We start from the raw sequence: 22,530 nt of genomic DNA, 5'->3' as shown, positions 1-22,530 counted from the left end.
CACCCAGCACACTCAGGGCTGGCTCATAGCAGCACCAGGACAGGCAGAACCAGGCTCAGGGAAGGGCCTGGGCAGGAGGAGGGGAAAGCAGGGGAGGAGGGCTGCAAAGTGTTGGGAAACAGCCTGTTGTTAGATTTCAGCCCTGAAGTGTTTGCGAAATCTCCCAGACAAGTTTAACTGGAACTATGGAGGCTCTGCTGCAGACAGGGGCTCTGCGGGTGAAGCCCGACTGTCGAGATAAGCCTGGAAGTGTCACAGCCCCACGCCTCCTGAGGCCCTCCCAACTCAAACACCAGGGAGTATTTTGTTCCCTGACAAGACCCTTGCGGGACAAAAATTCATCTTGTAAGGGTCTTCTCAGAGGTTTTTGGCATTTAGGTCACCAGGACAGTTTTGAGATAATGGAAGAAGAGTGAGCCCCCTTTTAACTCACGGGGCTGGTATGCAGGTTCACACCTAGGGCACTGCTCCAGAGGGCCTGGGAAAGGTGAAGATGAAGCTCAGAGGAAACCTCATCTCTCTGCAGCACACGCAAGTTTCAAGGCTCAAATTTTTGTTGACTGCCTCCCCACAAGCCACGCTTTCCCCCACTGAAACCAGCAACATGGTGTAACAAGATGTAGATCCACAGAACCCAATAGATGTTCCTCTCTCTCTCTCTCTTGGGTATAAACCAGAAGCAGCCTGACCAGTACTGGTGGAAGGAGGATGGCCCAAATCCAGCAGGGATCCCTAGGAAAGCCCTGCCCACACGGATCCCCGCATCCCCGTCTGCCCACGGAGCCCAGTTTGCCAAACCGCACACATCTCAGTTGCTCAGCAATCAGCTGCACTTCCTACCCTCATGCTAATGATTGTGCAAACATGAATATAATTAGTCTAAATAATCATCAAAGATTTAATAGGAGCCAGACCACCCAGAGGCCAAATAGCTGGCAGTGGAGCAGGGAAGGTTTGTTCACTGTTTTTTGTAACACTTGCTAATGAACTGAGGTCGGATAGCAAAGCAAACACCCTCCACTAGCACGTCCTCTGGGAATGCTGTATGTTGTGGGAAACCCCATGTCCCTTGAAGCCAAGAATGTTCTCTCAAGATAGGCAACATGTGCTGCTACCATCATTGCCTTTAATTTATCGCCTCCTGGAAAGCCTCCCTGAACGATTATGAAACCAAGCTCTGAGCCCCAAAATAAGCTCCCATCCCAACCAACTATGACTGAAAATGCTCCTCACATGGCAAACAGCTATCCACTGAGGCCATGACCAACAGCTCGTGGGGGTGTGAGTTCACCCACATGCTTGGGTGAACCAGTGTGCTTGGAGCACGCAGAAGCTCTCAGCTGCTTCCAGAGCCATGAAGCAACACTCTGCATTGTATCCTTCCTTCCTCTGTGCTCACCCACCATTCATTGTATCTCACCAGCTAATTACAGAGCTGACAAACACACACAGCTGGGGACATTCAAGCTGTCAGGAACAGCATCACGGCAGGAACATCAGTTCTTCTGGGTAAGCAGCACTGCCTCAGCTGAGGTGGACACTTAGGTTGTTAATTGCACAAACTGCCTCAAAATCATGTTCTGCCAATGGAACAAGACCTGAGATTCCCCAAGACAGGTCTGTGTTGCAGCTAGAGAGATGGAAGAAGGCACTTATTTCTCAAAAATACCAAGAAGTGGTTATTTCTCTAGTCTTAAGGGTATGAGTGCAGCAGACCCCCCCTCTTTCTTGGGAGAAAGAGTCAGTCTTTGGAAATCCTTTCTGGAGCCAGCAGCAGCCCCTCAGTTCAAAGCTCCTTTCTTTAGGCCTTGAATTCTTGGCCATAAAGTCTCTGAAGAGGTTTTGATAACTTGCCTATCTTTTAGATAAGCAAAGCTTTGGATGAATCCCACACAGTCCTCTATCTACTGCAAGTCCTCATTTGTTTTCCGCCAAGGCACTTGCTGGTTTTCCTCTCCAAGGTGTTGGACAGAAATGTCAAGAGGCTGAAGGGGCAATTTTTCTCTTTCTTTTCTAAGTGCTATGGGGCAAAGAGGCTGATGGAAAAACCTGAGTGATAACTAAGCAAGACAGGTTTTTCTCATGGGAGCTGTAGGTTTACCCCTTCTGCATCAAAAAGTAAGGCAAAGAGGAAAGACAGATGAAAGTTTAACCTTTCAAATGGTTTAAGTTGAGGGAATTTTTAAACCGCAAATTCTGTGTATTTGAATCTGCAGGGACCAGCCTGCAGGATCTTTAGCTAACCCAATCTGTGATCTGAGTCTGGAAAAAAGTACATTAGCAGAGCCTAAAGAAAGACATTTCTGATTTCTGTGAGGCCTTTCTAGGCAGCGTTGTCCAGGGAAAATGGGAAAAGGGAAAAGAAAAAAAGGGAAAGAAAAAAAGAAGTGAAGGAGAACAGCAACTGGCGAGAACATTTGCTGAAACAAATCAGAAATAACCACAGCCTTGCTCCCTGCAATACTGCACACCCCAGGAGCTCCTTGCAGGCAGCTGCCAGCCCAGAGACAGGCAGTTATGCCCAGGTTATTTATTTTTCTCACTTTAACAGTGCCACATAGTTAATGTTTTTTTAAAAAATAGTGTCTTCTTTTATCTGCGGCAGGATACAAAGCAAGAAGCAACTTCCTAGAGCAGCCAGGCAGAAGGGAGCTGGCAACCTGTGCTGGGTCAGGAGGGTAGGAAGATTAAAAGGAGATGGGATTTTGCTTTGTCCTTCACGGAAGACTTTATCCCCTCCAGATACACAACAGAAGCTTTCTCTCCCTTGGAAGTTGGCCGGCAATGGCCTTCCTGTCCCTCAAAGCTGCTCTTGGGTCATGCACAGGGCAAGCTGTGAGGAGCACAGCCCTGTCCTCTGCCCCAAGCACAAACCCTGCTGCCATCCCTTGCTCTCCCCCAGCCCTTCCCTCCCAAAGTCCACCTGCCTCATCAGGCATCACAGGACACATGTCCCTTCTCCCTCAGGTGGCACTCATCCCTGTGCCAGCCCTGGCTTCTTGCCTGCTGCAGGGGGATGCTGATCAATTATCACACAACAAATAATTAAGCTGATGAATGTCTCTTTTTTCTCCATTTGCTGCCTGCAGTTGCCTCAAATTCATGCTGAGAATGTGGCTGAATCTATTCATTGCCATTTGTAGCATTCAGAAGAGCTCTTTAATGATTTCTTTTAAGATCTCTAGCCTGATTGTGAGTAGTGCAGGGTAAATACTCATTATTTCCTATCTAAGCAGAAGTGCAGATAAGTCGGAGGTTGGTCAGATAAGTCACATCACTGTTCCCCTCTCACTGCAGAAATGCACGTGGTCATTTGTTGCTAATGCTCAAATGTAAAGGGAAAACAGGGCTAGGTCAATGTAGCATGGAAGTATCTTGAGCATTTTCAGGACAGCAAAATAGGAGTGTGCAAAAACCTACGTTAATTAATAAGAAGGCTCAGAATTAAAGCCAAGAAGGACTGAGTAATTTTGCTTCCATGCAGCCTGGTTCACAACATTGTGTGCAGCTCACGGTGCTTTTGGGAGGACACTGGGATTACAGTAAAACTGAAGTCTTGACAGTTTGTGGACATTAAAGCTTTGAAGCCAGCTCTTACTTGACTGTTAGCTCCTGAATCTTCACACAATGCAATGCTAATCTTCAACTCTTTCCTAAAATAATGTGCTGGTCTGTTAAATGTGAACCATGTGTCACCTCAGCAATGGCTGCAACGGTGGAAAGGTGATAAATCTAAAGCTTGTAAAATGTCCTGTGACATTTTGCGAGAAAAACAGGTGTTGCATAAATGTTAGACATTTATGGGTAAACTTGCAGGGGCTTTAAAAGACTGACACATATGCCACATAGTATGTAACCCTGAAAGAAAAGGAGCAAAGCAGCCTCTTTAATGTGTCTCGCTCTTTTCTACAGCCGTATGAAAATACATCCTCATCTGGTATTGGAATTAAGAGAGATGGACTTGCCCCCCCCCCCCCCCCTCCCTAGGTCTCCTACAGGTTTTTGGCTTTTACACCCAACGTGTATTTTAAAAATGTGCCTTTTTAAGTAGGTGGCAAAACTGTGCTGGAAGAATTTGGTATGCAGAGTATTTTTATTCAGCTCCCTTTTCTCTCACCTTTCATTGTTTTTCCCTTTGGAATATCTCCTTGTACTGCTCCACTCATAAACCTCTTCAAAGGGAGGGTCGGATTTGAACAGACTTGCCTGAAATCTGGTCCCAGTCAAAGGCCTCAGACTGGAAAACAACTCACAGAGCTGAGACCTCCAGCCCCAAGGCTGCAGCCACAGGTGTCGGCAGCCGCTGTGCAGGCAGAGAGGTGCTGCCTGCCACCTCTTTGGCTTTGATGCTTGGTCCCACTGCCTGGGTTATTGTTCCCCCTTTTCCCCTATAAATGTAATAAACTGGGACTCTGCATCTTGCTTTTGGTGTGGAAGGTCCAAGGAGAAGGTTATTTTCCCAGTAATCCTGAGTGCCTTATTGAGCCCCCAGGATGTTGGTGGTGTATTGGAAGAGAGGAGGGAGAGAGGAGCTTACGGCAGATGAATCCAGGCCCAGGAAGCAAAAGGCTCTGTGGTTTGGCCCTCAAACTGTGTGATCTCCAGGGCAGGGGTTTCTAAAGAACTGAGGCAAGTCTCATTCCCCTGGTCATGAAGATGCAGTGAAGATACACCCAGTGAAGTCAGTGGAAGACCTCTCTAAAACAGCTTCAAGACTTTCCTATCCATAGGGAAAATGCACCAAATATGTGATCAGTTGCCTACCTCTGAATCACCTGCCCTTTGCATTGGGTGGTGTTAGCACAGAAATCAGTAACTGCCTGGGCTAAAAAGCACTTTCCCCCTCTTGGGTTGTCACTTCATTTCTGTAAGGCAGCAAAGCAGCAGATACTTTGATGGTTGCTCGCCTGGATGGTAAGTGTTCACACATGGGGCAGATTGTATTTTGTCTCAACTCCATACTCAGCAATAAATTCTACTCCCTAACCTTAATCCTATCCCTCTACCTCTCAAATCAGCACCCACATCCCTTTTGTTTCAGTCCCAACCCCACCCCAGCAATATGAAGAGCCCTGAGTTCCTGTCTTGGGGTGACTGATTTGGGTCTGTCCCGTCCCAGCCACCTCATGCCCATTCCTCTGGCACCTCTTGGGATTTTTAATCCCAATATTCTCAAGCCTGGTGACAGTGAGATGAAGTTTCCCAGACAGGCTGTTGTAGGAGAAGACCTATGCCATGCTGAGCTGGGCATTTCCAGATCTGCCCTCCCAGCTGGTGAGGCTGTGAGACCAGCAAACAAGATGTGCCTTGGGCTGCTCCTCCCAAGGAGGTGGAAAATCAGGCAAAGATAGGAATCTCTTCTTGGAGACAACACTGAAGATGAGGCCACTGCCTGTCACTCAGCTTGTTTCTGCAGTGGTTATTTCAGCAGGGAGCCCTTTCCAAGCTCTCCATGTCCTAACTCCCTGTTGGGGAACAGGGAATCTCACTTGCCTGTGCTGCCCTCATACCATGTGGTTCACTGAGATATTTGCAGAGGAACCACATTAATACAGGGGAAAGCATCCCAAAAAGAACAGTTAGGAAAACTATCTCTTCCCAAGAGGAGAAATTAACTCCTCCTGCTTGCCAAGACATCCGCTTCTCTTCCCCAGTGCTCCCAGATGGGCCAGAGAAAGCTCACAGTGCTGTACTGGTAAGAGATCTTTGGTTGAATCAAGAAACATCCAGCAAAAGCTGTCTTAGAAAGAACTGTTCCCTGCAGAGAGGTCTTGAGTCCCTCAGCTGCAATAAAGAGGACCTTCTTCCTCAGATGGTGACATGGATGATGTCACATGCTGAGCCCAGGCTCCTTCTGTCCTCAAATTTTGTTATTTATTAATATATATGAGACACTTAACATAGCTGGATCTTCTTCATTCTCATGAACACTCAAATCTTGGAGACAACACAAAATCTCACATGGCAGAGTCTAAAATTTTCTTTCTTCTCTTTGGAAAACATGTTCAAAATCAGCCTTGGTTAGAAACATATGAAATGTTGAACTACTTCAGACTACAAGCTTCCTCGCTCATCTCCTGCTATTAACAGTGGCCAGAAATGAGTGTTAAAGAAGCATAAAAAAAAAAAAAAGAGGGGTGATCCTTCCCTGGGCTCAAGCAGCCAATAGTTTATATGTTCTGGATGCAGAAACTGCACCCAAAACACAATGCTTTATAGCTACTGCTGGAACTAGCCTTCCACGAGCATACCTAGTCCCTTCTCTCCTTTGGATGTACTTTGTTCTTAATACCCTGTAATGCATCCTGTTACTGAAGTACACATTGTGTGAATAAGTTTGGATCCTGCTTCCACATAATTACCCTTTCACCCTGTCATTGCTGTCTGATAAAAACCAACAGATTATATTTTCCTGAGCACTCTCCCTGCCTCAAATAACATGTTTATAAAATCACTGCCAATAACTATGCCCACTGTCTCTTTTGAAAGATTTGCAGGTCCTGCTCTATGTAGTCTGATTGTGAAGAAGATATTTCACATCTCTGCTCAGCCCTGCTCCACATCTTGACCTACAGTCAAGCTGTATTTACACTAAGAAGGAACAAACACCCCTGACAACTTTGTTTAACAACCTGCCTGGCACAGGTACAAGGTTGGTTATGATGGGAAATGCACATGCATATCAAGGGAGAACTTAAAAATGAAGCAACAAGAACTTGGTGCTTCTGGTGAGCTGATGCCTGGGTTGAAGGTCCTTCTGAGACCTTGGACCTTTTTATGTGCAAAGCAGTACTTATCAGGGAGTTCCCACTGAAAAGGGCATCCCTACCTTTTTGGTCTTGACTGTTGAGGCACAGCAGTCCCCACCATCATAGTTGCAGAAGGCCCGGTTGTTGATGGAGTCACAGTAGTTGTCCCCCATGAAAGGCTGAAAAAGGAAAAAAAAAAATTTAAAAAATATGAAAAGGCTGAGAACATGGATATAACCTGGAAACGATATAACAGGAGGAAGAAATGAAGCCTGGAAGGAGCGGTACAGTTTGTAACATTACCAACTGCTTTGAAAAGTAAGAGATAATTATTCCCCTCTCCCTTCAAAGCAAACAGAAGAAAAAAAGACACTAGATGGAAGGAAATTGAGCCCTTGTTGGCTTTTCACATCCCACATGAGATGATGCTTCAAGAATATTAATTTGACTAGGCCTAGAGACAGCACCAAGGCATCTAAAATTGTGGCATCTTTTGATAATTTTAAGCTAACCTTCTGAAACTAAGTGGGATAAGAAGAAGGTTATGTATAGCAGCAAAACTGGCTTGCTTTTAATAGCTGTACTTTCCACCACAGTTCTCCTAACAATGCTACAAGTATCATCAACATATCACAAAGAGAAATGGAAGAGGTCTGAGCTCATCCCAGGGACCACATGCTCTTCTTCTCTGACTGGCAGTGACTAGGAGTGACCTTGGCCATGGCACATAATCTCCCTCCATTCCACAGCTCAGAGCTGGGATAATGGCAATTATTCAGAGGGGCATTGTGGGGAGCTATTAAGTAAAATCCATAAATCATCTTGAAAAGGAAAATGTGGTCACTAGTCTGTGCCATGTGATCACTTGTCTATGTGCTGCACAGGACCTGAATAATAATCAGAATTCTGAAGAACAGGCTTGAAGTCTGGTTCTTTATTACATGTTGGAGCCCTCTTGGTCAGCATGTACAAAGGACTTTCTTGGAAGTCAGAACTCTCCTTGATGTTAAAAAAGGTCCATGCCAGTGAAACACAGACAGCTCTGAAAGCTCAGAAAAATGGATGCTCGGCAGAGATGTTCATAACACTTCCTACACCTACAGGCTCATGGGGCCATTCCCATTTTATCTGCTCTTTGGAAAATTCATTTATTCTGCACTGTGAAAAACACACCAGGGAGTTTCCTACAAGGAACCATCATTGCTGAGTGGGTGGGGAGGTCTGTGGAGGTTTCCAGGGAGGTTTTTGCAGCAATTGCAGTATCTCCCTGATGAGAGAGACCTGAAGAACCAGCAATGAGACCTTGCCATGCTCTCCCCAGCCAGGGCCCTGGCCATGATCATCAGTATTGACATGGAGACTGGGGAGTGGTGCAGTCACAGCCTTAAAACTGATGTTTCCTACATTTCAACAATTCTATCAGTGTCTAGGCAATCCAGCCAGCAGTGACAATCTCAGACCAGAGCAGGACTACAAGTAGGTCACTGTCTCATTGTGTGTCACTTGTTTAAGTACATGAAAATGCCACAAATGCTGACAAGGAAATCAAGAGTTACAGGGTGAAGCTTCTGTCCCTGTAAACTGGGTTAAGTCCATTGACTTCCAGAGAGATTCACTTATTTATACAGGTGAAGACTTTGACTTGCAAACACCATTCCATTTTAATTAATATACTTAGAGTTACAAGGGAATGAGTTATGAGTAAATGGAGAGATATTTTTATACCAACCTGGTGGTAATAAAAAACAACAACTTTGCCCAATCTCCCAACACATTTTGCAGATTTCTGCATGTTTCCCTTGCACTGCCTGGCTGGGCCTACTTTTCAAGAAAGCTTTGCCTTTAATTCCCCATGCCTATGCCTGTACTGTACACCAGTGAGTGCTGGAAAATCAGCAAAAGAAATCTGTGAAAGAGTTTGCCTTTACTCATACTGGCATGGAGTAGGCAAGTCAGTCATTTGGAGGAGAAGAATGGGGCAAATAACATCTATTCAGATTTGGTAGCAAACCCCACATTTAGGAGACCTTGGAGGCCTGGCTGTGGAGAGTGAAGGCTCTTTAGGTCTTCAAGCATATCTTAATGCTCCTATATTTTTGAAGGACCATACAAGTAGTCCAGTGGGACCAGTTTTCTGCTGGAACATCCAAGTTAGCAGCAAAGAAGTGCAGGGCTGACTCCTAAACCTCTGTTCCTGCCACTAGGGAGCGACAAAAAATCATATTGCAGCAGAGTCCAGGTTACCTCTCTGATTGCCTAGAGCAAAAAAATGAGGGATTGTATCAGGTTAATGGCCCAGTATTATTGACCTCCTGGTTTATTAGTCTCTGTTTCCATAGTCATGAAAAACAAAACAAAAAAAGGCTTGGTGAAGATGACATTTCTTCTAGAATCTTAATGCCAGCAAATAAGCACTGGGCCATTTGTGGATCCTGGAAGCATTATGCTCCAAAAATGATGCTAGCAGCCATTATCAATTGTCTGGGCAAAGCCTCCTGAGATGATGGATTGAGATGCAGTGACACTGCTGAATGAATGATGAAAAGAAGAAAGTTCCTATTGCTGCAGAGGGGTCTGGCAATTAACAGTGATGGAAGGGAAGAAAACGCTGAGAAAAAGCATGTCAGTAATAATGGCTTCTGGTAAATTATTGCATCATTGCAAAGTTTGCCTCAGCAACTATCCTTAAACAGCAGGAGAATGGATACCCAATGGTGCATCAGCACCTGAATGGCTTTTCTTAATGGTCACTGGCTGTTATTTTAGCTCTCTTTGGAGAACAGGGGCGCCCAGCCAGCCTGCATGAATGTAATGTGTGAGACGGCTTCTGACATTCAAAGCCCTGACAGCAGAATGCTTTTCATTTAGGGAACAACTAGACAGAAACTATTACATTGTTGGAGAGTTATTACCCTCTTGGGCCCAACATTTGTATGCGAAGGAAACCTGTCTTTCACTTCAAGACAAATTACGTCGCAGAGCAATGTGGTCTAGAGTTTTGTGTTAGATTTAGGAGCTCTGTGCCATATTCTGCCACTCCGGGCAAATAACTTCAATGTGCCTGTAAAATTGGGTTACTGGGTGCTGTGAGTGCAGGCAGGGCTGCAGGAAATCAGGAGATGTGGGGTCAAGACACTGCCTGTCCATGGAAACAAGCAGATGTCCATCTCCCTGCCTGTCATCTGCCCCATTGCTCAGTAGGTAGGAAGCTTCCCAGCCTTACAGCGGATCCCCAAGGATTTAATTCTTGACATCAGTGGTAACTGCATGAGTGCCATGACCCAGAGAGTGGTGCCCCAGCCCTGTTTAACCACCTGAAGCATCTGAAGACTTCTCATACTATTCAAACAGACTGTTGCTAGCAGAAAGAAATTGCTTTTTGTCCAATAACACACAAGACTGCAAAAGTCTATCAAGGCTGAATTGTAACTGCAATTTTCTGTTTCTTTTTTTTTCTGGTTCAGAAGAACACGCATGGTTCAGGGATGTTGATTTGCTCACTGTCCAGCTGTGCCATCCAGCCAGTGGTATCATTTCTGCAGCTGGCTTTCATAGAATCCCAGACTGGTTTGGGTTGGGTTGGAAGGGACCTTAAAGACCATCTCATTCCAACCCCCCTGCCAATGTGCAGGGACCACTCCCATTGGACCAGATTGCTCCAAGACAACCTGGGTTTGAACATTACCAGAGATGGGGCAGCCACAGCTTCTCTGAAGCCTAGGCCAGGCTCTCAACACCCACCCTCACAGTGAAGAATTTCTTCTTAGTGGCTAACTTAAATCTCCCCTTTTCCAGTTTAAAACAATTACCCTTTCTCCTGTCACTCTATGCCCTTATAAAAAAATACCTCCCCAGCTTTCTTGTGGGTCCTCTTTAGGGAAAAGGTTCCCCTTTCCTAAAGTCTATCTGCACAGCCCAAAGCTCAAAGCTGTGGTGGCATTGGAAAGAATTTGCCCTCTAATAACATATCAAAATCAAGGCAAAACAACTGAAAGTTTTCGCAACTTCCCAGAAATTGCCAGATCCTGGGAAATCCTGACAGCCTACGAATGTTGTTGAACCATTTGATATTTAACTCTTGCGAGAATCACCCAACCATCAGCTCTAGGAAAACCCCCAGTTTCACCACTCAGTGTAAGAACCAAGGCTGGAGATCACAGGCATAATAATCAGGACAAAAGCCTTTTTGCCCCACTCGAAAACCAGCATTTACACCTCGGGTCACTGCAGACGACTGTGATCACCACATTTAGGAGAGCAAGCATGGGCCACCTGAGTTAAGGTGAAAACTCACCTCACAGCCTTTGACACAATGGATCAGGGAAGGGTGAGGGTACCATTTGAGTCCTGCCGTGCACACAATGCTCTAGAGGGGAGAATGAAAAGAAAAAACAAAACAGGTTACGACAAAGAAATCAGTGTACATAAAGTCAGTGTGCTGGCTCCTATAGCTCTCCTGAATTTAACCAATGAAGTTCAGCTCCTAACACCTCTTGTGTTCTCAGGGCCTGGCTGTTCTCCAGGTATTTACAAGAAGTGTTGGACTTGCAATAACAGAACATTTGAGATTAAAATAATATTTAAGGTTCTCCTAAAATGTCATGTCCAATATTTCATTCATGGTGCGGGAATGTGGCAAGGAAAGGCAGGAGCACAAGTCCACTGGCTTGCTCTGGAGTAGCAGGGAGATATTTTATGAATTAATTGGGTTGAGGTTTTTGGGGGGTTTTTTTGGTGCTGCAAAACGTAATTCTCTTTTGCTAGTCACCCTATCAGTGTCTCTTGAAGATGCTGAAGGTGGACTTTGAGATACATTTCCACACCATTCTTTAGATCTTAAATGGAAGCACCTCCTACTGCACACCTTCAGAATAACCCCCAGAAAGGACAGGATCATCTTCTATGTTAGATGAGTTTTATAAGACTTTTCTGTATTTATAATAATTTCTGAAGTGCCTCGTTTTGGACAAAAGTGATGACACAACCATCAGCTGTTGTTTGCCTGTAAACATGCAAACAGTTTTTGAAAACTGATGAAGATTTTGGCCAGTCAGTGGAGGTGGTGGTTCAATACCATGGAGGTCCAGGAGACAAGGGTCATATTCATTCAGTGGGACATCAGGCACAACGTTCATTTGGGGTTGCCACCCATGGATGAAACACTACAACATCCAGTTGGACAAGAAGGACATGCAGGCACTTGGTGGGGTCAGGGTTGGATGGAGGCCTGAGGAAGGAAGGTATTAACATTTGGGAATACCTGACACACACGCCATCCCTTCCCCTGTTTATTTGAGGACTCATTTAATCCATCTGCAAGGGAACCTCAGCATGTTTTTACAGTTTCTGTCATTTGAGGCTTACCTGGTGCATGCTAGAAAAAGGACTTTTATACTATCTGACTGGGGCTGTTTATCTTTCCGATTCTCTCGGATTTTCCACTATTAGTCAAGCCCGGTTTGCCCCACCTGCCTCACAACAGGACCCGTCTGTGTGAGTGGAGAAGCAGTGAGGGTGAGGGGAGGGAAGGATGTTTTTTATCTCCCAGGAGGGAGCTGCAAGGTGCTGTGGTGTCAGACGTTCCCCCAGCATGCTCTTGATGGACAGCTGGAGGTTTCCAGGCTGTTGCCTGTCACAAATGGTGAGGTTTTGTTTTGGTTTGGTTTGCTTTGATCCCCCCTTTCCCTTCTGTTTATGCCACTTCAGAAGGAAATGAATGGAAACTTTTCGAGGTATCAAAATAAATAGTAAGAAGGGGAGAGTAAAGCAAGCACTTCAAGAGCAGTTAAACTCAAGAACTGAGAAAGAGTAGAAAAACTCAGGTATTTACTTCCCGTATCCAAGGCCAGCCAAACAATAAATAGATGTGCACTTCCAAAGAGCATCTCACATTCCTCCGATAAGAAGCATCAGTATTTACAAAACCTCTTGATACGTGTGAAATGTGTGTGTGCATTTGGAGCTAACAAAAGGAACCAGACAGCCCTGAAATAGGCTCTGAAGAAAGGAGGTTTCCAAGTCAGAGCCTCCTGGAGAAGAGGCACTGACTGCCTTCCTGATCCTCCTGGTATTAAAAGCCCAGCACCCTCCCTTAGAAGAAGTGATGGAAGGTGAAGCCTCTGCTAGGATGGGGCACTCCTTGGGGCTCTCACTGAAGGTCATGTCAATCCTAAGAGCTGCACAACTTTTGGCTGGACAGCCTCCAGGGAAAGGGAGTACACTGGGCCACTCTCCATAGTGTAGGAAAGTCAGTGGACTTTGTGCTAGATCAATCACCAGGTCAGTGGGTCACTCACATTACTCTTGGGTGGTACCTGCCAACAACATAATCCCAGTTCACTCTCTCCTCAGATGATAATTTGCTAGGCTGGTGGGGGCCAATAGAGTCACTCCAGCTGAATTCAGTCCTTCTAACATACACAGAGCTTCAAGCAGAGTATGCACAGGCCCTTTGCCATGGCCCTGGCTCCTCATGCTGGTCTTCCAGACTCCTTAATTCCCATCACCCGGTTTGTTTGTACCTTGAGCTCCTGCTGTGGTGTGTGTGGTGCAATGGGACAGCAGAAAGGTTACTCATAGAGGGAGAGCCTGAGCTGGAAAATCAAGAAACTGGGGGTGATTCAGGTTGCTGGACATCATCTCTGCCTCTTCTGGTGCTACCAGGCACTAAGGTGCCATAGCATGTAATAACAGCCATGTAAAGGAAGGGTAGAGGCAGCAGGAATGAAGAACATAACCAGGATCTGATGGCATCTGTGTGTGCAGAAAGGAAAGTGGACTTACAAAGCTGATGAAGAATGTAATACAAAGTGGATGGAAGAACCACCCCTGACAAACCCCAGGTGGTACATGGGGGATAAAACTCATCTGTCTGTTGTCTCTGCGAGCCCCATCCCTTCCCTGTGATGCTACATGCTCCAAGCAGCTGTGGTGACAGATGCCACCCTCATGGCTCTGCTCCCCTTGTGCTTCAGCTTCTTCAGCACAGCTGCCCCCCTGCGTGGGCCACGCTGTGCAGCCAGGGTATTGTCCTGTCCCTATTCCAGAAACCCCATCCAGCTACAGCTGTGGTTTGGTGGCTGGGACTCTTTCTGACACAGAGGGAGAGGAATCCAGGACTGAGCTCCCACAGTAGGTAACAAAGAGCCAAGAAAGAAAACCAAGCTGTCATATTCTCCTTGTGAGGGAAGACCTAGTGTCTTCGGTCTTGGTGTTCACCTCCCATGGTGGGACTAACACAATGATGTCAATCATTTGTGGGCTGCAGAAGGGATTAGGTTTCCCCAGGAGAGGGTCTCCTCCACCTTAGATGGGTCAAGTGTCCCCTGGCACTAAAGCCCAGGAACTGGAATTCACTGGTCTCAGCTAACTCCTCAAGCACTAAATGAACATGAGAATTAACCATGGGCTTAATACCCCAATAGTAAGGGGATGTGCTGCTGCTGCTGCCAAGGGAGGGGACATATGGCACTTTGTGTCTGTTTTCTGCTGTAGCTACAACCTGGGTGGGAAGTCCTGAGCCAGGACACGACAATCAGTCATTTCATCACTTTGTGACTCAGTTTCCCTGTCTGAAAAACGAGCAAACATTCACATAAAGAGGAGAGGGGAAGGAAGAAGGAAAACTGCAAAGGTTATGTGAGAAGGGAGTATTTAAGGGGAATTTATATGACTTCTGGACATCCAACATCCCAAAGCTTGCAGTGCATATGGCAAAACTAGGCATGCAGAGGGGCCATGGACATGCTTGGTCCCACTGGAAGGCAGAGCTGGGGCTTGCTGACCCTTTCAAGGTGATCCTGTGCAACCTGCTTGCCCAAGTTTTGGCCTGTTCTTGCTCAGCACAAAAGCAAGGACCCGAGTTCAGACAATCCATGAAATTAGGTGTCTGCCCACTTTCTCTGCAGTCAGTAAGGAAAGAGATGTCTTTCTGAGACATTTCAATTTTTTCTCTCCCCTGCCTGGGCAATCAGCATGGGCAGCTTTAGCTCTTGGTGTCTCCAGCAGCTCACTGCCCCTCGTGCATAGTAAATGGAAAACGATGAGAACAGCAATGGTTGCTCTGAACAGAGCCCACTGCAGAACAGACACACAGAACATTTCAGGTGATTTGGGTTTTTTTTTTTCCCTTGCTAAAAAAAAACACCAAACAGATTTGGAAGTATCACCAGCTTGCACTAGTTTCAGCAAACTGTTTCAGGCCCAACAAAGCAACTCAGCCTAAACCAATTCTGAAAAGTACCATAATATTTAGACATTTATCAAAATGAAATATCTGTTGTTGTTGTTGTTCCTTTGAGAGGCCATTTAATTTCTGATTTGTTTCATTTTTATTAAACAAAAGTTTTTTTTAAAAAAATCCTTTCAAATGAAATGTCAAGTTATGTTCTAACCAACATATTATTTTCACTGATTTTTTGTTCAGCAAAAATCACAACAACAAAAAAGTCACTTTGATTAAGAGAAAACATTTTTAAATTTTTGACAGAACTTCCAGTGAACTGAAAAATCAAGTGATTTGCATGGCTCTGCTCTTAACAACCCCCCAAGGAAGGGACAGTTCTCATTTTCCCCTTTGCTTCCATAACAGCTGTTGCTTGAGCAGCTACACATAACTATTTATCTTTTTCTTGCGGGGTCTCCCTGTTTTATTTGTGCCTGTCCTCTCAAAGGTAAGCTCCAGAGATCAGTCCTGCCTTTATCTGCTTCCCATGCTGCACTCATTTGTACATTATTTGTGCCTGAAATCAAGTAACTAAAAGTGCCTCCTCTGCGTCATTCAAGCACTTGGAGATCCACAAAGATTTGCTGTGTAAATGCAACCAGCTGCTTGCTTCCCTCCTATGGCACAACAGCAAGCTGTCACTGACCATAAATAGAGACACATATTATTAATCATATAGAACACATTGCCATGGGGACCTTCCCCATAGGCAGCCCAGACCCATCTCTCCAGGGTCCCCACGGTGCCACCAGCAGCAACGTTTCCCCCTTTGGCAGCCCGTGAGGCATCGCTCCTCCCTGGGGCTGACATCCCCTTATCTGGAGAGCTGAGTAAGATGGATGGTTTATAGATTCCAAAAAAAACCCCTCCAGCATGTCACAGCATCCTCCCTCTCATCTCCTGGAGGCTCCTCCATCTCCCAACACAAGTTCTCACCCTCTCGTTACAAAGTAGGGGGGTCCAACTTGTATCTGCTCAAAGCCTAAAGCTCTTGCGAGAGTTCACTATCAAGGCAAGAAAAGGTCTTACTTACCACTGTACTCTTGGAAACCATGATTTCTCCCCTCCATTCCTCACTCCTCTTTTCTCCGCCTTTACTACTCTATGTTTTCCCTGCTGCCTAATGAGCCCCCCAGAGACCTGCAGGCCCACAACTCGTTACAGCTCCCTCTGCACAGCCGCATCAATAACCGAAGGAGCACAGCAGCCAACGGGAGGGAAGCTGTCACTTTATTTCACCATGAATTACAAAACCACTTAAAAGTCTAGCAGTCATGAAAGGGCCAGTGAAAAATGGCCCCTAACACAGAGATACGGGGTTTTCTTTATGTTTCATGCCAGAAACTTGGCACAGCCTAGGCTCAGGCAGCAATATAATCTCAGTGTCTGGAGTGAATGGGAAGCTGGGAAGGACACTGAGAGCTTGTCCTACTCTCTGGACTGAGGTTCCCCACCCCTTCCCAGGGTTTATTCTATTACTTCCTGTGAAGTAGGGAAGTACAAAGTGTTGGAGATCTTTGGAGGGGCCCACTATCCACAACCAAGGCCAGATGTCAAAAATCCCAAACCCTGGCTACATATTTATGCCTGGAGAGAAGCAAATACACTGTCACAGAGACTCAGGACACACTGGGGCTGTGCTGGCTGCTTGTCCTTTTCTTAAACAGAGTCTAAGTGCATAAAACAGACTGCTGCAAAGCCAGGGCCAAACTTGTAAAAGCCGACAGTATTTGCTCAAGCACAACCTGTCACCCTGGTGACACGGGATGTGCCAGCATTTTCAAACGCATGCTTGAGCACATCCAGAAAAACTCCTGCACCTGCAGAAATACCACGTGGGCTGGTTCCAGGTGTTTTTGAGAAGGAGGGCACCCTGATGTAGCTGGCATGAGGGTTTTCAGGGAGAGGTAGATGGTCACTGGTACCTGGTGCCACTGTGTGTTACAAAGCATCGTGTGCGTGCAAAGGTGAGCAAGACACTTTACATGGCTATGCCTGTCCTTACCAGGGCAGCCTGATGCTGGTGTGTGCTGGAGGACATGCAGGACAGGGTGGTGAGTGGTTACTGCTGCCTGTGCATTTGCAGCAGGCAGGAGGAAGAAGTGGTGACCTCTGGAAGGGGCTGTGCTGAGCAGGCAGCTCTCGCATGTGGGTGAAGGGGTGGGTGGAGGACTCAGCCAGCTCTACTGGTTCAGGAAATGAAAAACCCTCTGTATCAGCTCCTTTCACCATGCAAAAGCAGTGCAGAAAAAATCCAGCCCTGCCACACAAAGAATACAAAATACTGAACAGGAGGAAGAAAATAAAACCTGGACAGTGCCCTTTCTCTCACTGTCCATCACATCCTCCTGGGCAATGAATCTTGTTTCCAGATCAGACCCACCGTAGGGGCTGGGTTTATCTGAGGACACTGGTTTGGGGTCTTCACCTTGACCTGGCTTTCACTGGGAAACCACAAAGAGGAAACAACTTGGAGAGAAAGCCACCACTTTATCAGGAAAAAACATGCAGAGACACAACAAATATCAGGAACTGTTTTTTAAAGGGCAGAATTCCCCATATACTCCCCTCATTGAATCAGCCCTGGGTAACACTGGTCACTCACTGCACATAAACATGCAAAATGAGGGATAGAGAAATCATCAGGCACTGACCTTCACTCTTTGAGGGTTCATCCAGTGCTGGATGTCTTGCACGGTCTCATTCACACGCAGGAGGATGGGCTCGTGACTGTGATCCGGACAAGAGGTGGTGCACTCAGCACCTGAACAAAACATGGAGAGAATAAAGCTAAAGGATAAAGCAAGCAGCTTCTGACCCTTTCAGCATCTTTTCAGCTGAAGGGCAGGATTAGGGCTCATTTTTTCTAAACTGCAATTAGCAGTCAACCAGAACTATCACGTATCTTCTAGCCACACACGAAATGCTGAGTACAACCCTAAATCTCATCAGGAGACTGTGAAGGTGGCAGATATTCCAGGGCCTTTTAATATGAGCTGCATATCTAGGTATTTGTCTGGCTATCAACTTGAAGATGGTGGTCAGGTTCTGCACTTTCAGATCCTCAAGAAAACATGAAGATTTTCCAATTGCTCTTTCAAGCAGTAGGACTGATTAAACAGAGGCTGTTGAACTCATCTCACCTATGACATGACAAAACCAAACCATTTGATCTGTTAAATTTACAGACCTTCAATAACAATATTTTGGAGGGTGACCAAGCCTAGTGATATTGCAGACCAGATATCACCTAAATCCCACAGTTGATAAGTACACAGAGAGGTAATGATGGCTTTGTTCACACATAAACCTGCTTTTTCTCTGATTAACTGTCATGCCTGGTGGGAATCCCATCCTTTCTTTATTAAAACATGCTGTTATACTCTGCAGCAATATCCCAGAGGCCTGTGGTGACACAACCATAAGCCCTGGTGTGTTGGACCATTACCATTCCCCCCCTGGAAAATCACTCTCGAATGGCACAGCTGCTGCAAATGTGTCATTAGGATTTCTGTACTCCAGTCAGCGCTGGGGGAGGAATTAATCTCCACGCTGGTTTGGGGAAGTGAACCTTTGGCTCAACACACACCTCAGCCTGGAAGGGCAGATTAGGTGTCTGAGGAATTACCAAAGGTGTGTGGGATTCATAGTGACCATGACTGGATGCTATTATTTTCCCCACCTGCTTCTGCCTTCTCATGTGCTCTCACATGGAGGAGTCAGCAGGAGCACAGCTGGCCTGGGATGTCGAGCCAGCAAGACCAGGAGCACTTGGGGTTTGTTTTGCTTTCCCAGAACATGTGGTCATGGCTTCATGGACCCACTGGATGAGGTCTGTTAACACCAGCCCAATTGTGAGTGAGAGGCCAAGCAATGCCTTCTGGGAATCAGTCAGGCTTCCAAAAACACAAAGAAGAGAAGAAAACCCCAACAACCTGACCCCAAAAGGTGCTGTTGGATGAACATAACCAAATGTGTGGCATGTCTCCATCTGCTGAGGATAAGAGCCAATGGCTGCTATGCCCTTGTCAAGCTCTTCCTCCCTCTCCAGCAAGAGCCATGCTCTTGTGAAGGACCTGGCTCATAGGTCCCTCACCTCCATGACAGCTGCCTGGTTCCACCCCAGGATCAGGCCCATCAGACCTTACATCTGGTACAGAGCCCTGCTGATGGCTGCCCTGGCAGAGCTGGGAGGGAACAGAGGGCTGGCAAGCACTCAACTAGGCACCCTCCTGCTTCCATCACTGAGATGCTCCCCTCCAAACCAGGAACTGCTGTTTCTCTCCTTGCAAAAACCTGGTCAGCCGTGGGAGGTAACCTCACATCAAGGGTCAAACACCTCAGCAAGAGTGGCTGCAGCCTGCTCGCCTCTCCTTCTCCCACACTCCGCTGCACCAGTTACGCTTACAGAAAGGAGAGGGTTGGAATTGTTTTGATATATGATCTGTAATTGGCATCATTACAGAGTGGTGATCTCATCCAGGTCCTGTTCTCCTCCCCGGGGAGGGAAAACAAGGAGGCTCGTGGTCCCTCACATGGCTGCGATATAATGAGGGAGCTGCGTAACGAGGAAATGTCTCCAAGTTCAAAGGGGCAGGAGGAGGGAGGAGGGGGCTGGCAGGGGCTTGGAGGGGGCTGCAGGAAGGGGCCTCACATGTCTGTGTGGGCTGTAGCCAGAGTAGCTCCTTTTGCAGCCCTTTGCAGGGAGACCTCAAAAACAGGGGCTGAAAATACAATCCAGTGTGTTCAGTTCAGGGGGAAGGTTACACCTCCCTCTGCCTAGGTGACACAAAGCTGAGCATGGGGCCTCACAGAGTGACCAGACACCCAGAAGGAAAGGGCAAAACATGTCCTTACCCCAGCTCCTCAACAACTGGTATCCCAAAAGCTCAGTTGGTCTCAAATTCTTTGTGGAGAGACCTGAATTACCCTGGTACTGCACCTCCCTTACAGTGTCCTGCCTTTCACTCTCTGAGGCATTTGTGTGTGTGTGTGGCTGAAGAGTGGGATATTAAAAAATGTGACAACAAATGCAGGTACAATTTCTCCCTATGCTTTGAGGTCTGGATGTGTTCCTGGCATGGACTGGTGTGCTGGCTGCCTGTGAAAACCAGCTGGCAAAGAAGGGGTTTGATGAAACTAGAAGCCCTGCAAGGAGCAGGCAATCAGACCATGTTATGACACCTGGCCTCTTAAAGCTTCATGTTCCACAAAAACATGCCCCTGAAAAGCCTCTCATGGTATCCTGTCACCCAGGCACCTGGGTCCAGAGGAGAAGGTGACTTCAAGGACTGCAGGTCCCTTCTTCCTTGCTCCCATTCCCACTCTTTTTCTCATCTCCTGTCTCACTACTCCCCTCTCCTGCCCCAGCTGCATCCCCCCCACAGCAGAGGGCTGGGCTGATGTTCACACACCTATGCCATAGCCACTGGCACACTGCAGCTTCAGGTTGCTGTTGAGCTGGGTGGGCAGCGTGCACTGGCCCTGCATTTCCCTGCAGAGGTGAAAGGAACCACTCCAGGTGCCATCCTTCCTGCAGTGAATCACGTTGCTTCCACGACCCTGGGAATGAGAGAAGGAAATAACGAAGATGATCACAAAACCAACAGCAAGGAGAAGCTGAGAAGGGAGAAGTGGGCAGGGTCGATCTGGGAGCAAAGTTCTGCTGGAGCTGGAAGAGCCCCTGGTCAGGACTGCCAGCCCCCAGGGCAGGGGGGTTTTCTTCAGAAGAATTAAGAAAAGTAAACCTGCACTGCATGCAAACACATACACATCTCTTCTGTGCAAGGCAATATCTTTAACAAGACCCACTCAAGGTGCCACAAAGGTGCATTCACCCCATTTGCCTCTTTCTTCTTGTTGAGAGCTTTGTGTTGCATGCACACAGGCTTTCCCTTCTTCCCATTTTCTAACCAGTTGCATCATCTTTGTCTCAAAAAAGAAAGAATCCCCAATGGCCATCCAAAGGAGGAAGGAAAGCAGGACATGAGCAGGGATGCTTAGCAGGGCAGAACGTGATCTTTAGAGCTTGGCTGCCTTGAGTGACAGCACACAAAGAGGCTGAGACAGGCACGCGTAGAGACAGGTGGAAAAGAAGAAAAAAAAATCCTCTGCTGTGGTAATGGGCAAGGAATAGAATATGACATTTCTCTTACAGAAAAGATTCTCTGTATGATACTGAAGAATGAATACCAAAGTCCGAGGGGAAATATCATGCCCTTTAGAAACAACAAAGGAGTGCACAGGCAATCTTTTGTCAGATCTATCCTCATGGCATTGGGGATTTCTGCACAAGCTGTTCTGCAGGATCTGTAAGTTGAACTGCCATGGGCTAATGTGGGACACTCACCAGGAGGAGGTCTGGTGTGGCTGAGCTCCAAACCTCCTGCGAGGTCCTGGCTGGGTAGGAGAATCATGCAGGATCTCTGCTTCTCCTCACACATTTTACATGTCAGGCATTGTTGCCTGCATTCTACCCACCCTGCTCTTGGAGGTTGGCCTGGATATCTTCGGGGATCCTTAAGTGTTTGATTTATGCTGGTATCTCAGTGGGGATGCTGAACTTTTCTTAGGAGCTCTTCCTCACCACCCACACCCGTTTTTGCACAGGGATCAGCATAAGGCCTTGGTAGCAGTGTGAAAGATTGTGCAGCCTTTCACTGTTATACTGGTCCTTAATACTCTAATGCTATATTTTGTTCAGCTTTGTTGTTGAACACAATGTTTAGTGACATGCAAAGTGGTCTTACTGGCAGACTACTGTGTGGGACCTGCTTGCCCGACTCAAGACATCTGGCCATTGCCAGAAGTCATAAGAAAAGATAATGGACCAGATAGACTCAGGGTGTGATACAGCTTGATGAGTCTCACTTAAGGGCCAGTTTGGCAGAGACTGATTGATTGAGATCTGACTGTTCATATCATTTGTGCACAATATTCAGAAATGGAAGATCCTTGCTCTTGGTGCCAGGGGAGACACCTGCTTAAATGACCACTATGTTCCTGGTGATTAAGAGATGCCATATGTACAGCTGAGATGATCTTTCACCAGGATGACAAATTCACAAAGAAATTGCTAACTGATAACTGAGAGCAGTTTGCTGTTTTAGCAGGTGTGGTGCACATCCATTGCAATTTGCATGCCAGGGTTAAAGTATGATTTTTAAAGGTGAGCCATGAAACCTGATTTATGTTCCTGGAGCTGGCTGTGCTTGAGAGTACTATTGTATAGTTTCTGCAAGGTACTCACAGATCCCAGGATATCCATTGCTATAGTAACATACTGTCCATCATTCCCTGGCCTGCAAAATCTCTTGTGAAAATCCCTGCTGGGTTTTTTACTTGGATGCAACATGCATTATCACCTTATATAGCTGTGAGAGACTTAGGGGGGTTTAATCCTTAAATAATTAACACCTCTCAAGTGGTTCTGGATTGTGCCAGGAGTTCTCCCTCTTTTTCTGTAGTCTATTTTCTGGGATATCTAGAAATGCCTTTTTCTGTAAATCCCTTTCTCAAGATGTTATCTGCTCCTTTGCTAAAGGTGCTCTCACAGCC

The 22,530-nt window shown here is 46.5% G+C and overlaps 1 protein-coding gene across 1 annotated transcript in view; it reads right to left on the bottom strand.

Annotated features, from left to right (window-relative positions):
• PAPPA (pappalysin 1) overlaps nucleotides 1–22,530 on the bottom strand; it is a 174,176-nt gene that overhangs the window by 5,665 nt on the left and 145,981 nt on the right. The window contains 4 exon segments of the mRNA XM_008499328.2: nucleotides 6,830–6,928; nucleotides 11,044–11,115; nucleotides 17,628–17,737; nucleotides 20,388–20,535. Coding sequence (XP_008497550.2) covers nucleotides 6,830–6,928; nucleotides 11,044–11,115; nucleotides 17,628–17,737; nucleotides 20,388–20,535 — 429 coding nt within the window.

The sequence above is a fragment of the Calypte anna genome, chromosome 17 (assembly GCF_003957555.1).
Source record: "Calypte anna isolate BGI_N300 chromosome 17, bCalAnn1_v1.p, whole genome shotgun sequence".
In the NCBI taxonomy this organism is placed as follows: domain Eukaryota; kingdom Metazoa; phylum Chordata; class Aves; order Apodiformes; family Trochilidae; genus Calypte; species Calypte anna.
This window is presented reverse-complemented; position numbering and strand designations above follow the sequence as displayed.